The sequence below is a fragment of the Cololabis saira genome, chromosome 3, assembly GCF_033807715.1.
Source record: "Cololabis saira isolate AMF1-May2022 chromosome 3, fColSai1.1, whole genome shotgun sequence".
In the NCBI taxonomy this organism is placed as follows: Eukaryota; Metazoa; Chordata; class Actinopteri; order Beloniformes; family Belonidae; genus Cololabis; species Cololabis saira.
This window is the reverse complement of record NC_084589.1, coordinates 27,267,779-27,284,618: the sequence shown is the minus strand read 5'-3', so window position 1 is coordinate 27,284,618 and position 16,840 is coordinate 27,267,779. Positions and strand designations below refer to the sequence as shown.

The following is a 16,840-nucleotide window of genomic DNA, read 5'->3' as shown; positions in this document are numbered from 1 at the left end:
TGGTGTTGCAACACTCAAAGATGAGTTCGAAATAATACATTGAGCAGTGCACAACCACCCATCTATAATTAGTTTTTTCTTTACTAATTATTATTTTTTTATAACACAAAAGGATTCCCTGAACTTGAGAGAACTTGAGTGATTCAAGACATTTTTATTCAGATGTTAAGAAAACATGGTCAGACAACACAAGACGACTCAAGTAACAGGCCAATACGATATAAAAGCACAAACAAAGAGGGAAAAAAATCATAAAACAACTTAGAAAAAAAAGGGGGGGGGGGGGGGGGGGGGGCTGGTGGCAAGGGGGTTAATAGTGTTGAAGGGCTCCTAGAAGTTTCGTACAAAAGCAGCAGAGGTGCAGCAGGATCACACCAAGATCACAACAGTCTTCCTCTGCACTCCGTGGATCCACAGCAGCACAGCAGCTCTTTCCCCTCCACGCTGCCCACCTCATAGTTGTAGTCCCAGGTGAGCTCTGTGCCGGCCCGGATCCGCCTGGAACAGGACACGAGTACGGAAATAAGTGCAAGGACAAGAGAGACATGTTCTATGTTATGCTACATATAAAGTATCATTTATAATGACTTTTGATGTGACCAAACTCACTTGCTGGCAAAGAATGCCACCCAGGGGAACCGCAGGTCATGCGTGTCCACAAACACGTTCTGGACGAACAGGTTAGGACTGCAGCTGTGCTGTAGCACGAGAGAAGTAACAGGTGACGTTACATGAGGAAAGAAAGGCCTTTACGTGACTTATGATGGGTTTTTTCAGCCTATTCCCACATCTTACATTGAGGTAACGGCCAAGGTTTCCCTCCAGCTTGGCATCAATGATGTAGCACGACTCTTCACCATCGAAGAACAGGCGAGTGAATTTGGGAGGGTTTTCTCCTCCTCCTCCTCCTCCTCCTCCTCCTCCTCCTCCTCCCCCCGTTTGGCCCTGGTGTCCATGTTTCCCCCCCTGACCCGATGACCCTCCCCCACCTCCAGGTGTACTTGTTTTCACCATCATACTGTGGCTATTTTTCAGGGCAATGCCTCGGGTAGATTTTACTGCCACCTGCTTTTTAATCACACCTGAGCAAGAAGCGGGAGAAAAGATCATAATGAAAGGAGGAAAAACAAAAACCTGAAGCCCTGCAGTTTAGTTTTAGTTCCTCTCTCTCCTTCCTTTACCTGGGGTGACCTTCTCCCTCTCCCTCTCCTTGTTGTCTTCAGATCCTGAGCTGATGGTCTGAACATCATCGCTGTCAGAGACGGTCATCACGTCCTGCTTTTTCCCAGATTCTGTCTTCATTTGACTGCAAAAAGCACAAAAATACATTTTTAAGTGATATTGTTATTTCTAGTGGTCTTTCTAAATTACTGTTTAAAAAAATTGTTAAAAATCTATTTAAACATAATTTGGTTGATTCCTACTCACTTCTTGCTATCCTCGCCTTCCTGTTGTGGAAAAAAAAAGCAAAGGGAGGGTTATAAATCATTTAGAAAAGCAATCATGAAGTTAAATCACCTAAAAGGCCAAGAGCCACTTTCATGGTTTATTCTCCAAAAAGAGGAAGAAAAATCTTCCCTATGATGAGAGGACAAGTACATCCCCTACAGTCTCCCTCCCATGAATCATCATGCTTAGTAATTCCTTCGTTGCTTCCCTTTTGACTCACTTTCTTCATCCCGTGGCTCGTCAGCCAGGACGCCACTTTGCTCTTCCCCGTCTCTTCTGGCATGGACGGCGGCTTCTCATCGTCTCTTCCTTTGACTGAGATGCTCATTCCGTCTTTACTGTCTTGACTCCCTGAAGCGGGAGGTCGGAAAGCAAGTGAGAAGAAAGAAAAACAAACTTTCCACAGCACATCGATAAACATATCAAAACCACAATGAAGGAGTGTTGTAGTTGGTTTAAGGGCAACCCATACGTTTCTTCACAAGTTGACACAATCTCCTGGATCATTATTCACAACACAGGGTAGAATCTCATTATTTGTTGTTGTAAAGCTATGGCTCATCCAAAGGTGGTAGATTAAATACACAGAGTACTTATTACTATAACTAGTCAGTTCAGTAACACAATTTCTCCCAATGGTGTTGGGAGAAATGGTTATTTTCTTTTTTGTTCTTCAAGCTGAGATCAACTTCTGTTTCAACATGTGGCCGTCAAATGAAAGCTGGGGGTGCTGCATCACAGAAAGGCCTCAAAAATAAACTTATGGCACAGAGGGGTGAGAGAGCGTGGCTGAGAGCCCACTGAGCAGACGGAAAGACGAGAGCCATCGCAACATCGACTCCCTCTGGTTTTGTCACATAAAACATTCGTCGGCTCTCCTTTCTCCCTCACTCGCATGATGCGTGTAAACTGCTGTCAATCTGCTCTATTAAAAAACATGTTCACGTTTGTTTGATACTTAATCAAACAGTCCACAGCATGTCCTAAATAACGTCTGATAAATTATATCTTATCAAGTTCACAAAAATACATACTAGATCTCAAAACAGAAAAAAGGGTCATGATTTTTGCAAAATGTTTTTAAATTAGTCTTGTCGTAAAAATATTTTCAATAAATCCCCTGTTTATCATGCTCTCCATCAGAAAGAACTGTACAGCTCTCCACATGTACACGCACGGCACAACCACTGTAAACGCTCTCTAGCCTTCAAAAATTCAGCTCCTTTTTTTTAGTTCCTTTGAATTGTTTGTACATAGCAGAAGTGTCAAGTCTAGCACAGACACCAATACACAGATCCTCAAGTTAGTGAAACACGCATCACTCATCTGCAGACCCTTTATCAAAAAGTTGACATTTAAGATTTTGCCCAGAACTAAGACCTAAGGTAAGAGTCTGAATTTAAAAGGAAAATATTTAAGAGCTGTGCATGTGCCTCTTGATGACTGCTAATCCAAACACACACAAACGCTGGGATCAAAGCCAAGTCTAACATGAGGAGTTCCTTGTAAAGGAAAACGATGGTTATCAGCGACAAACGTCTCCTCTGATTTGGGCGACACAGACTCAGCGTACCTTCCTTGTTGCCCTTGGCTTGACCACGTGTGGTGTAACTTCTCCACACAGAACTGGAGCTGAAGTAGTTGTCCTTCACAAACGTGTCGTCTGAACTGTCACTCTCATCTTCGCTCTTTGAGTCTTTCTCGTCGTCCTCGTTGCTGTCATCTGATGAGTTTGAGCTACGGTCTGTGAGAGGTGGAAACATGATATGTGTAAAACAGAAAACTCTATATGGCCCCCCCAGACAGATGGATAGAGCTGCTGTATGGTGCTGAGGTAGTTTATTAAGAAACTAAAATCCCTTCAGATAAGTCACATTTACCTCCTGTTCTGTGTAATAAACAGGATTTATGTTTGAAAGCAGTTGTGGTCGATCTCCTCGTGTCTAATGTTCCTCAGCTATGGACTTGTACTCACTTTTCTTGGGCGGTCGGCCAGCGGCGCTCGATGCTAAAGCAGACGGCTGGATTTTTATCCTGGACACATCTACGCCGCTTCCCTCACTGTCCGAACAGTGAGCCTCACTTTCATATCCCTCCTTGAAGTTTTCCACACTTTCTATGTGGTCCAAGTTAGCAAAATACTCGTCACCCATCTCGAGACCTTCTTTGTCAGCAAAGTCGTCTGTCAAGATTTTACCTGTTAAAAGTGGAGGGAAATAAGTTTAAAAAAAAGTGAGGAATTCATAAATGATCAAGTGTTCTCATCAGCCAACAGTCTAAATCCAATCTGTTCATCACCTGCATAAATGCAAACAAAAGAGCCTTTGGCCACGTCATCCAGACACCGGATGCCCCAACCTTTGTTCTGAGTCTTAAACAGTTGGAGTCGGACCTGCAGGCCATGCTGCACCAGTCGGTTAGTGCAGCTCTGAGCACAACATTTGCACCTTTTATTACACTCGTAGATCCTAAGAGAAAGGAGGCCAAAAAAAAGGAAAAGGAATAAGACATAATTAGCTCTGAATCATGAGAACAAAATGATCTGTTGTCTTCTCGTGAGGTCAAGAAGGGTGGGAGTTAGTCTTTTAGTAAGAGTTCAGGCAAGAGGGAAGAGCTTTGGATCAATGTGTGCTATGTCTGACCCTGTGGGCAGGCACTCCTCTAATCGCTTGTACTGGTATCCTGCGTGTGGGTTGATCTGCCCTCCCGGCGTACAACCTGTAGCCTGAAGAGTCAGCTGGTGGCACGAGCATTTGGATCTGTGATTAAGACAGGACAAGATCAAAATCCCAGGGCAATTAGCAATGGTAAACTTTTTTTTTTTCTTTTTTAAATGAAGGTTCTTAAAAGGAGCAGCTCCACTAACTTGTCTCGGCAGCCGTCAGTACATTCACACCCAACCAAGAAGTCTGCACTCGTGTTGATAAATACTCCATCTTCGGGAATACGCTCTTTACCTTGAAGACAGGAAAAGAGCCGTCACTCTCTTAATGATGACATACTTATTTGCAAGTATACAAAGCAAAAGTGCATTCAGCATCTCCTGTCAGGACAATGCTTATCTCCAGACAAACACTGATTAGATGGAGTGATATAAAACTTCTCCAAAAGCCAAATAGGCTCATTTCTGTCCTTAGTTGTAAACGTGGTGATACTGACTGTAGGCGACGTTAGGAGGTGGGGTGGTATCAATCTCGTTGACACAGGAAAGCGGGATGTCTTCCTTTCCGCCAGTGATGTCTGGAATGTAATAGAAGGGCCTTTGCGGCTGGAATGGCCGATCCACAAGTACGTAGGGGTCCAGACAGAACATCTCAAGGAATATAAAGTCACAGCGGGTCTGGAAGATGTACTGCTGGATCTCTCCCATGTTACGAAGGCAAAGTCCGCACGGAGCTTTGTAGATCACGTGAAAAGACATCTGAGGGGTGGACATGTAGAAAGCTGAAGTTATACAAGACAACGAAAGCAGTGTAAAAGGTCATCAGTCGTATTACAGTCCAAGTTTACCTTGCGATTGACTTTGCGTCGTCCTGTCATGCGTCTGAAATCGTACAGCAAAGGGCTGAGGAGGGGGTTCTTCCCTCTGTGCATGTCGGATTTTACCGGTCGAACCCGGTTTAGGCAAGCAGGTTGGCATGTGTGTGCCAGGTAGAAGATGCGGTCTGTCGGGGCTCGGTACGAGGGCTGCTGAGGGATGGTGGCCAGCGCATGCGTCACGGGAGCCGGGGCGGGAGCCAGAGAGGACAACTGTCTCTGATACGACTGCGTCAAATTGGATGGGGCAGTACTTGCAGTAGTCAATATTCTTACACTGCGGATGAATACAGATGAAGAGACAAAACAGAAATTAATATTTTCTACAACTTTCATAAGTTCAGCACTGCAACTCTTACGGAGTCGTGCTGTTGTTATTATGCTAATAATGTGGTTTTGAATCATCTTGTTGAAACAAGATGATTCTGACACCCGAGCTGCTTCCTTCCTCTCTGTTACTTCCCACTTCTTAGTTAAGAGTGTACGTGCATAAATGGTCAATTATTTATTTACAGACACATGTTTATAGAGTATTTGTACAATATGTGCACAAAATGAGTCATCATTTCAGTTAGTTAGAGCAGTGTTTCTCAATCCTGAATTTCTAATTTATTTAGCAAAAACAATCAAAAGCTTGTTTTTAAGACATTCAAGGCCTGCTTAAAATAGGTATTAGATGCCATAATAGGTCCCCTTTAGGTGGCACAAAAATCTGGCTGTCATCTGCATAGCAATGGAAAGAAACACCACATTTTCAAAGGATGGACCCAAGTGGAAGCAGATACAGAGAGAATAGAAGAGGGCTTAATATTGATCTTTGTGGAACCCCACACGATTAGAGTTGCAGAGGAGGACACAGTCACAGATGACAACACAAAAACTTTGATCTTTAAGGCAGGACCTGAAGCATTGTGGTGCTCTGCCCCTGATGCCACACCTACTATCTAAAGGAGAAATTAAAATGTTGTGGTCCACTGTGTCAAAAGTAGCAGTTAAATCTAAGCACAAAAATAACACAGTTTCCAGAGTCCGCAGCTAAAAGTCATTAAAAACTAGACAGTGTTTTAAAAACAGACTGGAAGCGCTCTAAAATACCGTGTTCTTTCAGAAATGCAGTTAATTGACAGTTAAGTTTTTTTCAAGGATATGTGATACAAATGGTAATTTAGAAATAGGCCTGTAATTTGCAAAGCCTGTGGGATGCAGACTTTGATTTGCTGTCTTTTAAGTTAAACATGGATTCTGAATGATTTGAATGATTCTGTTGTATTTTTGTTTACATTTTTCACAGCAGTGTCACTTTTTTTGGCAGAAGTTGAACTCACTTGGAGAGAGTGATGGAGTTGGAGGATGCAGACTGCAAGAGTTTGGAGGCATGCGTGCCCCCAATACCAGGGACAAATGGAGATGTGCTCTTCTTTGCCATCTGATGTTTATTCCTTGAAGACAGCAAAGACATTTTAATGTAAACTGTAAACATGTAATAAAATGAGCAGCTGCAACATGATGACTCCAGTTGTTTGGCCTAGAGTGAGGCTTCTACTGTGTCCCCATCCATTTCAAAGTTTATCCCAATTTCTTTTTTTATATATAATCTGGTGCAGCATCAGCTGGACCATTACTTTAGCTCACTGTAGTCCAGCAAAGAGACACACTACTACTACCTTCCATCACTTCTACTTTCCTCATTTCTTTACATCGGGATTTAGACTCAATGTGGTGGTATTGAAGCTCTTCTGAAACCATATGCTGGCGCTACATCTTACTGACACACTACAAGTTGATATTTCCTTGAATAATTTGGTGGTTTGTAAACATTTCATTTCATTTGAAATTATGGTATGTCAAAAACATAAAACATACTCCCAGGGACAAAAAAAAATAAATCCTTTTTTTCCAGCATAGTAAGCAACAAAATACTCAGCAAAGTGCTTGACAACAAGTTAAAATGGGAACAAACCATAATGACTGACAACAGGATGAAATGGATGGTATACACTGATCTTAGGTGACTGATTAACTCTTAATTCTTTATTGATATCTTTTGTGGTCTGTAGTTTGTTTACTAAGCATACTTACTCAATGCGAATAGGCTGCACAGTTTGTTGTGGTGTCTGAGGGGTTTGCTGGCTTAGCTTGGTATACTGGGTATGTTGGGTAAACTGGCTATGCTGGGTTTGCTGGGTTTGCTGGGTAAGCTGCGTATGATGGGTATGCTGGGTAAGCTGGGGTTGCTGACTCTGCTGGGGTTGCTGTATTTGTGGACGGGGTTGAATCTGCGGCGTTGTTGGAGAATCAGTAGCTGGAGCCTGTGATCCTTTCACAGGAGACGACCCAACGTGTTCGACCCCGGTGTACTGAACAACTGGGCCTTTACTCCTCAACGCCCCTGGAAATCAAAAAACAACAATCATTAAAAATAGACAGTAATCTATAAAGTAGATATATTCTTTTGTTTGTTTTGTAATTATTCCTGCTTTTTTTTTTTTTTAACCGCCAAATCACAGCCTTTCCATCAGCGCAGATGTCTGCCTGCATGGGCGTGGGGTGTTACCCATATTAGGTCTTGTTCTCTGGTGGCCAGCCAGCTTCTTTTCGTGGGTGTTTGCCGTTGTCATTTTCAGATTGAACATGGGCTCCAACCTGGTGGATCCTCTGTAGATCCACTCGCTCCGCTTGTCATCCTGCCAGCATCAGACAACACAAGAGATTCAACCCATCAACTGCTGCTGTCAACAAGTATTCAGCAATTCATTAACAAGAGAATAATATTTCTAATATGGGCAAGTTATAAGGAAGCTGATCTCATCTTCACTACGGAAACACTGTACTCCAACAAAGGCAGACAAGTTAAGTTAAAGCAATAGTGTCACAACTTCATAAGAGTCATGAAAGTTTACTCTTTCATATTAAAATCTAGACTGACTTTGAAAATTAGTGACTTTTGTCACAGTATTAGTAATAATAGGTTGCTGCAAAGGCAAACTAAACATAATCCTTTCCCAACCATGTTCCAATTTCTGGTTTGTTAATGGTAATAAGGAAGACTGTAAGTGGTCAAACCTTTTAGTTCTACTATACTGCATGACTTTGAATATATAATAATTATTCGTTAATTACTTTAAACTTTACACTGAACTCTATTTGTACAGCGTTAGTTTTGTGATTGGCTTGCTTGAAATAACATTGACTGCATGTACATTTTAAGACTGTGCAGCATTTTCTTCTTCTTGATTTGTACCACAACCTGCAGAAATCATTTCCAGCACTGGCTGAAACGACCAGTGGCTCTGGATTTTTGTGTTTACTATGCTTTAATAACCCCCCCCCCAAAAAAAGTTGTTACTGTGAAAGTATTTTTCTAAAGTTTTGGTTTGGTGTTGGACACATAAGTTGTAAATTAATACTTTTCATCTGAATTTTTATTCCAAAAATGAAAAATAATACTAGTGCTGACATACCAAAAACAGGATCTTGACCAAGCTGCCATCCACCTCCTCCACTTTACTCTTCCACCAGGTTCCCTCCCACTCCGTCTTGATTATCTGGCCGACCTTCAGGAGCACCATTGGCCTGCTGGGATAAGCAGAGATGTACTCCTCGATGAAGTCTCGACACGATGCATCCTCGATGTCCTCCCAAGTATGTTTTACTGTGAAAACACAAATGGTCTCATGTGTTAAGCAGTTTTTAAGATATTGATCTTATTTGTATTTATTTTTTTATAAAAAAAAAAAGAAATAAATAAATAGCTTCATACATGGTCTGCATATTGGATAGAGTTCAGGTAGTATTACATACGAAGCATAGCCATCGTCAAAGAAAATCAGGAACCTGAAATCATCAAAGGATATTAATCAAGGGGATATCAATGAAGTCACACTGGTGATCTCAGCATCTCTATACATTTGTATCAGCCTACCTCATGCGGTTCTTGTTGTTGGGCATCTCTGCTACGATTCCTGCATAGAGCCACACCAGGTTGCCATCTTTGTATTTAGCAACAACTCGAGCGCCGACGTACAGACTCTCCAGGGTGGGGTTGTAATCAAAAGCCACATGGTTTCCAGACAGCAGACTCTTGCCTTTATCAAACTTCACTTTATACTTGAACACACCATTTCCTAATTAACGACAGAGGGTGTGAAGCTTTAAAGATACAGAACATCAAGGTAAATAAAAAAAAATGTAAAAATCAGATAAGCGAAAAATAATTAAGAAACTCAATTACTCCGCAGAAAACATGCTTTCAAAAGTCACTCAAAAGAGATTGTTAAAAGAGGCCGCACCGACAGCGTTGATAGCAACGAGGTTGCCTTTGTGCCATGTCTTGGTGCGTTTCTTTCCCAGAATGCTCATCCCGACTAAAAGTTCATCCTCTTTCATGTTAGGGTTTGGCTGGGTCGATGCTTGTGATGACGGAGCCTGGGATATAAACACTGCTGGTGCTGAACCCTGGATACCTGGAAGGTAGGAAAGCCACACACGTGAGTGTTGATCACTCGTCCAGTCAACTGTGATGCTTGGAAATTAGTTTGTGCTCGTCCGACTGACCTGAAGGCTGCATTGGAGACCGGAGCAAATGTGCACTTGGTGAGGGTTTGTTGACAATTTGGACCAACTTCTGCACCTGCTGGGATGTTTTCTGCACCTGCTGGGTGGTTTTCTGCAGAACTGCAGAAGCTTCTTTTAACTGGTGTGATAAATAAATAACAGACAAAACCATTACACATTACATAAATAACTCAGGAACATATTTGTGTGTGTCCCACTCAGCTCTAAATGTCACTATTCCTGTTAAACACTTTATTAGCTGCTGCAATTTCAAGTTTTGTTGTTTTTTTTTTGTATATCTGAACCAAATGAATGTGTAAAAACTATAAATAAAAGCGTTCTCTGTCTTATATGGTATATTTTAACTGCTCCTATCAACTGCCAGTTTGTTGAATAGAATGCAGCTTACATGTGAAGCAGAGATGAATTTTTATTGTGAAATGGTGCCGTTTTGGAAAAGAAATAAGCATATGAGGACTTAGCAGCTTTGAATTGAGTCGCATCTTCATATCTTACACCCATGGCAACATTGGGACTGGTGACACCAGGTGAAGTCAAAGATCCCATTTTCCTCCTCAAGTGTAGGACGTCAATCAGAATTCAACAAGCTGAACCGTATTTTCCACAACCAGTGCTTAAAATGTTAATGTGAATTGTAGGGCAATGTGGTATATTTTTGAGTGGAAATGCCGACTTTATAAAGACTAGTGTTATAACTTACTTAATTTAATTTCAAGTCTTGCATCAATGGCAACCATCTGACATGCACCACCTCTCTTTCCATCACAGACCTTATAACAGTGATGAAGCCAATTGACGTTATACATCTTGAGTCTGAAAGGGTTTTTTGGTACCTGCTTAAAGATTCAGCTTTTTCATTGTTAGGACATGCTTTAATGAATCCAACTATCTAAAATCTTCTCCAGCTGATTAAGCTCCATGATCTTAGAAAAGGTTATCAAAGACCTTCAAATTATTGTGGTACATTTCTTCACATACTGAGACATATTGACCATGTGTGGCAGAAAAAGAAGTCAATTTGGAATCAATAAAGATCATCTTATCTGAGCTGTCATTCTCTAAAAGGCTGATCTATTTGATAGGTTTTTATAAAAAAAAAAAGTCAAAGGATAAAATAAATCCACATTTTGAAACTTCTGCCATATAGACCAGTTAATTAGAGACATCTGGGATTTAAATAAAAAAATGAGGTAGATTTCTTTTGTTGTACTCACCACAGGGTCTTTGGAAGGAGTTAAAGTCTTCTTTGGGGGAACCACTAAAGGTGCAGATCAAAAGAGAAAGTCATAAATTATTACCTCGGTGTTTTCATTACAGTCCGATACTGAATGGTAGCTTGTTTTTTTTTTTTTTTTCACAAAACACGATGACTTACAACAGCCAACAGCAATAACATCGTCGTCATCGTCATCATCTATCTCAATGACTTCAGAGGCCAGTGCACCTCCTCCACCTCCCTCGTCCTCCGAGCTGCTCTCCCGGTAGACAAGACCATTACTTTGATAAGCTGCCTTCACCAGCTTCTCACACTCTAATACTGACCTGAGCAAAAGTAGAAAAAGGAAAGACATGAACTTGTGTTAATACCGCCACCATTATACCACTCAGTGAAGAAAAGTAAATATTGTCTCACTGGTTGGCATCATTAAGAAGCATCTCTGTCTTCGCCTCCTCCTCCTCTTTCTGCTCCACCCATTCCTTAAGCTCAGTCAACTGATTTCTTTTCTTCTGTACAATCTCGCTCTTCTCCACAGCTTCTTCGATCCATTTCTTGAGCTCATCCAGAGAAATGCCAAGCTCTTCCTCCAGGCTTGGGTCCCAGCCATCCACCTCCATCCTGAGAAGGTGCACACGAACAAGTCAAGCGTTTATCCAACAGAATTTTTCAAACTGGTTTCAACAAATCTTTTTTTCTGTTGTGTATGTTTCTCTGCCTCATATATAAACAAATGATAACAACTACTCAAAATAACTTTTCTGTGTTTAAATGTACTCAGAATCGGGTTTATTGGCCAAGTCAGGTAAAACAAGACAGGGAATTTGACTCGGTTATATTCGCTCACTGAACAGTAAATAGACAAATGAAAGCTCTTATTAACAACAACAATTTTAAGAAAGTGAAAGGTGCATCAGTATGAGGTAGGCAATTTTAAGAGGCCTATTGTAATTTAACCAAATTAAAAACTGAATACATTTAAAACATTTTCAAAAACACCAACTGTGTCCCTGAGATGCAAAACAAAACAGCAAAAACATACCGATGTTGTGCCAAAAAGTGATTGCCTGCCAGAATCTGTTTTCTTCTGATTTCTGGCCGCGGGAGCGCGCACAGTAGCCCGTTGAACGATAGCGCTAAAACGTCAGATTTTCAGATTATGAAGCTCAAGAATGAGATCACGTCATATTTAGGCATAAACAACTTTTCATTAACTGTATTTGGCCTTCAATCAATTTTTGACAGGTAAAAAGACCCATTTTCAGGGGAGAAATCAGATTCTGGCAGGCAATCACTTTTTGGCACAACACCGGTAAATGCAAAGTCAGGGTTAAAAAAAAAAAAAAACACAATTTCAAAAACATTCACAACTGGATGAAAAAGAGACATTCAGAAAAATGCAATATTAGAAAAATAAATAACTATGGAAAGCAGCATTTTCGTTTTCTTAAAAGTTGCATCTTCTGTTTTGTTACCGTCTTGTTGACTATTTTTTTTTTTTGGTTTTGTTTAGTTTTTTTCTTTTTGTGTCTGTTGTTTCGGTTCTTCTGTTCCATTTAGCAGTATTTTGCATCTCAGAGCCCGTGTTTATAAAACCGTTAGAATGACACCGCGGTTGAATTGGTTTGATATTGGATATTGGATATTATGAATTCAACACCCATAAAACTTGTGATACATAGCCTACCACTGATTTTGGTCAAACCACTTGTGATGTGTTCATGGTCATCTAGACTATATATCACAAGAGAGTAATTATTATAAAATCATATTATGGGCTGATTTAATGAGGTTTAATAAATTCAACACCCATAACACTTGTGATACAAAACACCAATTGTTTTCATTAAACCTCATTAAATAAGCCCATATATATATGATTTTTTAATAATTACTGTTTTGTGATATATAGTCTAGATGACCATGAACACATCACAAGTGGTTTGACCAAAATCAGTGGTATGTATCACAAGTTTTATGGGTGTTGAATTCATAATATCCAATATCCAATATCAAACCAATTCAACCGCGGCTATAATGACAACATATTTCAGAAGCAGCACATGTGGGAATAAGGTCTGGTTTATTCCAGGACTTTCATCTGCAACACTGCACAGTTCTGATTTACCTTTTCCCGTTTCTTATTGACATATAGCAAGTAATTTTTCTTAGCGAACAATAGATCTAGATGTAAAAGAAAACTGCATAGAAACTGATGAGATTATCTACTGTTGAGTGAAGATACAATAAATCTGTGAGTTATCAACCCCACTTTTTCAGTCAAACTGTGACTTTGTTTACTTGAAACTCACACAGGGACATAAACTAACATGGACACAAAGACTTTGGACTGATATATGATACTAGAAACTATCTTTGTATTTGCTTTGTACGTCTATTAGACAATAATAACTGAAAATGTGCATCAGGAGTTAATTAGAAATGAGCTTTAAACAACACATCACGGGATAACTGGAAACATTTAAGTCCAGGAAAACGAGCAGCATTAAAATCCCATTCAGTTGACTGCTTTGGCGAACCAGTCCAATTGTCCAGATCCTTTAATAGGTTGCTGGTTTGAGAGACGACAGCTCTGAACAGGTGACCGTTCTTAGCACGTTAGCTTAGCATGCGATGACATGGTCTCATGTGCAGAAATCACTGAAACAGATGGCTTGAAAAACAGTCGTATTTGTATTGCACAGGGTCGCTTTCAAATAAACAACTGGTGTTTGTGCAGAGACGCCTCTGTAAATGAGCTCACCCGTCACTGTTTTCCATCCTTTTGGCTGCAGATATGCAGTTAGCCTGATGCTAAAACTTCCGGCTAGCTACAATAGAGAGTGCATGGTTTGTGTCGCGGCGTATCCGAGGCGGGCGGTGCTAGACACACTAACTCCACCAACACAGTTGATGTTTCACTTATTCATTTATTTACTATTATTTTTATTTTTTATATTTTTACTTTATGTTGTACGATAATTAGATTCTAAGTGTATATTTTCTATTACTGATGTTGCTCAACCCAAGGCAAACGTTTGTAATTCTGATTTGACTTTAAATGAGCCGTCTGTAAGAAATGTCCAAAACTGGTACTGCAGTCACTTTCAAAATATTGTTGAGCGGCGTGTACCCTCCCCCTCCTCCCCCCGACCAGAGGTTGCCAGGTAGGCTGCAGAATGCAGCAGGAACGTAGGCTGCCATGGCTGCGATAATTAGAGCCGAGCTGGCAACCCGGATGCCGAAACAATACTGACTTGGTGATTGGGAGATAGGTGGAGGGTGGAGCTTCAGGCCAAAACAAAAAAGGAAAACATAAACATCAGTTGAGGGCTGCAACTCCTCTTTTTAAACAGGAATATCCTGGCTTGAGTGCTGTTGTCAGTGACATAAGTATTTGAAATGAACATGATTTTTTAATGTATGTTGACATATCGGGGTCATTTTATGATTCGTTTTATTATTGCTCTTACATACAGCTCCTTTAACGTTATTTAAAGCCAGCTCCTATTTTATTTGTTATAAGGAGACCGATATTTAGTGCTTTTATTTTGAAGGCGTCTCGCCGAGACCATGTCAACATCCGGCGCTTCGGACTTTAAAGGTAAGAGTTTAACAGCAGTAGAAAGTGTGTCTGAAAGACTAGACGAGTGTCGGGAAGGCTAAAGTGGTGCCTAACTGACTCAAAAAGTACCTGGCTGATAAGGGGCACAATTTTATGCCGTATTATGCGGCTTTGTTTGGGAACTTTCGGGGCTTCCATGAGCCACGTGACCGCCACTCTGTTTTATCCATCGCTCTGCCCCGGAACAACAACAACTCCGCCGACCGGAGCTTCCGCCATGTTTCGTAGCCCATTACATTTAAATCTTAACGTACCGTTCTGAGACATCCTGCTGTAACCGCGGCTGCGACTCAGCAACAGACTCACTTTCGTCCTGCGGTTCTGGGTCAGACTCTGGATCATAATTATAGTGTACTGCAGCCGGCTGCTCTTCGGACGTGGTCGCCATGTTTCCTCCGCGCTCAGAGCGATGCTCTGTGTGCCCGCCCCTGATACGCGTCATCGCGTCAGGCAGCCAATCAGAGCCCATTATCATAGCCGCCCCGCCCACTCAGAATCCTGCATAGATAATGAGGTTAGAGAATGAGATGCTAAAGACATGGCTCAAAGGCTGAATTTCTAATTTATTTAGCAAAATAAATCAAATGCTTGTTTTTAAGACATTCAAGGCCTGTTTAAAATAGGTGTATATATATCTCGTAATTATATATATTTTCTACTTTTTTTTCACTCCTCCCCTGTATGTGTGTGTTACAGTTTTTCACAATTGTTTAAACACATTTATTGGAACATCAGACACAATGTGCACAACCTGAAACTCATGTTTCAGGTGGCTGAACCAATCCTGCTGAACTCCAAGCACATTTACTGCTCTAGACTCAAATTCCCATTCCATACCACACATTTCTCACAACACTACACACAATTCCCAATATCCTGCACACTCTTCCTGAATTCCCTCTCTTGCTGTTCACACAGAACACACAGTCGATCACATTTCTAAACTCCAAAGGCTGTTATGCAATATGCAATCACTGATTTGCCATTGAATTCATATTCATTGATGAAGCGGGGTTCAACCTTGTAAAAAGAAGGCGCCGAGGGAGGAATATCATCGGCCAGCGTGCCATCACAGAGGTCCCTGGCCAACGTGGAGGGAACATAACAATGTGTGCTGCCATCAATCACCACGGCGTCCTCCATCACCATGCCACCCTTGGCCCCTACAACACTGCACTTCTTCTAGCATTCCTGGACCAGCTCTACATTGTCCAGTCAGACCAGATGGAGGACACAGAGGTGGTCAGGTTTGTTGTTATCTGGGACATGTCAGTTTCCACCGGGCTGCTCTGGTCCGTGAGTGGTTCAGGGTCCATCCAGAAGTTGATGTCCTATATCTCCCTCTATACTCTCCCTTCCCCAACCCAATTGAAGAGTTTTTCTCTGCCTGGAGATGGAAGGTATATGAGAGAAATCCTCAGACACGGATCCCACTGCTGCAGGCCACGGAGGACACATGTGGCGATGTCACTGCTGAGGCCTGTCAAGGCTTCATACGACATTGTAGGAGATTCTTCCCCCGCTGCTCGGCCAGGGAGAACATCGCCTGCGACGTGGACGAGGTCCTGTGGCCAGCCAGGGATGAAAGGCAGGACGCAGCCTAATACTTTTGTTCTGTCTCTATTTTCTGTCAAGTTTTCATCCACAGCTTGCTGTGATGTCCAGTGGACTGCACATTTTGAGTCCAAATACTGTAAAATATTATTTGTTGTTACAGTAAAGAATTGTGTGTTGTTTTCTATTTGAGTAGCCTATACATAAGAATACTATATGGTGATATATTACATCCAACAGCTGAAGGTGTAACACTGAACATACAAATGCATGATTCTACTGAGACATTCATATAGTGTTTTCCATTCATACTATAGTGTCTTCCATTCTGCACATCAGTGTTCAGTGTTCATGTGTTTGGCATATGAGAAGGAAATACCATTTAGTGAAGAGTTAACACTGTTTTGGGTGTAGAGTGTGCTTTTGCAAGAGAAGTGTAGGATTTAGCATTTTGTGTGTGAGTTTTGTAATTTGTGTTTAGAGTTTTGAGAAAGTGAGGTAGTCTATCAGGAAATGTGTTTAAACAATTGTGAAAAACTGTAAGTGTACTGCTGCTAACAAGTGAGTTTCCCCATTGAGGGAGAAATAAAGGATTATCTTATTTTATCTTATTAGATGCCATAATAGGTCTCCTCAAAACTCAAAGTAAAAGACAGGTAGCGGTTGAAATAGAAATATATGTGTTGTATAGTTTAAAAAAATACTAATAGACTGTGAACTATGTTGTCTTTTCTTGTGGAATAAACTTTCCTTCTTTTTTTGGAGGGGGGGCAGTATGAATTCAGGGCTCTTCTGTTCTGGGAACATCATCAGAGACTTGTTGCCATATCAACCATCCAGATTTTATAAATGCTGTACGATAATCCCCAGCTCCCTTCATTCAG

At 41.1% G+C, this 16,840-nt stretch overlaps 1 protein-coding gene across 2 annotated transcripts; it reads right to left on the bottom strand.

Annotated features, from left to right (window-relative positions):
• Positions 1-134: 134 nt before the first annotated feature.
• On the bottom strand, positions 135-14,806 carry setdb1b (SET domain bifurcated histone lysine methyltransferase 1b). 2 transcript variants are annotated; one of them, XM_061716931.1, is made up of 25 exons: positions 14,657-14,806; positions 11,195-11,398; positions 10,937-11,103; positions 10,776-10,819; positions 9,541-9,679; positions 9,276-9,449; positions 8,909-9,110; positions 8,747-8,820; positions 8,448-8,638; positions 7,541-7,670; positions 7,066-7,375; positions 6,312-6,425; positions 4,960-5,263; positions 4,609-4,870; positions 4,316-4,406; positions 4,092-4,208; positions 3,748-3,917; positions 3,425-3,646; positions 3,023-3,193; positions 1,670-1,800; positions 1,429-1,448; positions 1,182-1,306; positions 796-1,082; positions 610-698; positions 135-498 (listed from the first exon to the last, which is right to left on the bottom strand). In XM_061716931.1, the coding sequence occupies exons 1-25, from the start codon at positions 14,788-14,790 to the stop codon at positions 381-383; spliced, it is 3,990 nt and encodes a 1,329-aa protein (XP_061572915.1). In that variant the 5' UTR covers positions 14,791-14,806; the 3' UTR covers positions 135-380. The 2 variants fall into 2 exon arrangements, with proteins under 2 accessions (XP_061572915.1, XP_061572916.1); XM_061716932.1 differs by lacking the exon at positions 14,657-14,806 and adding an exon at positions 13,542-13,625.
• Between the last annotated feature and the right edge of the window lie 2,034 nt (positions 14,807-16,840).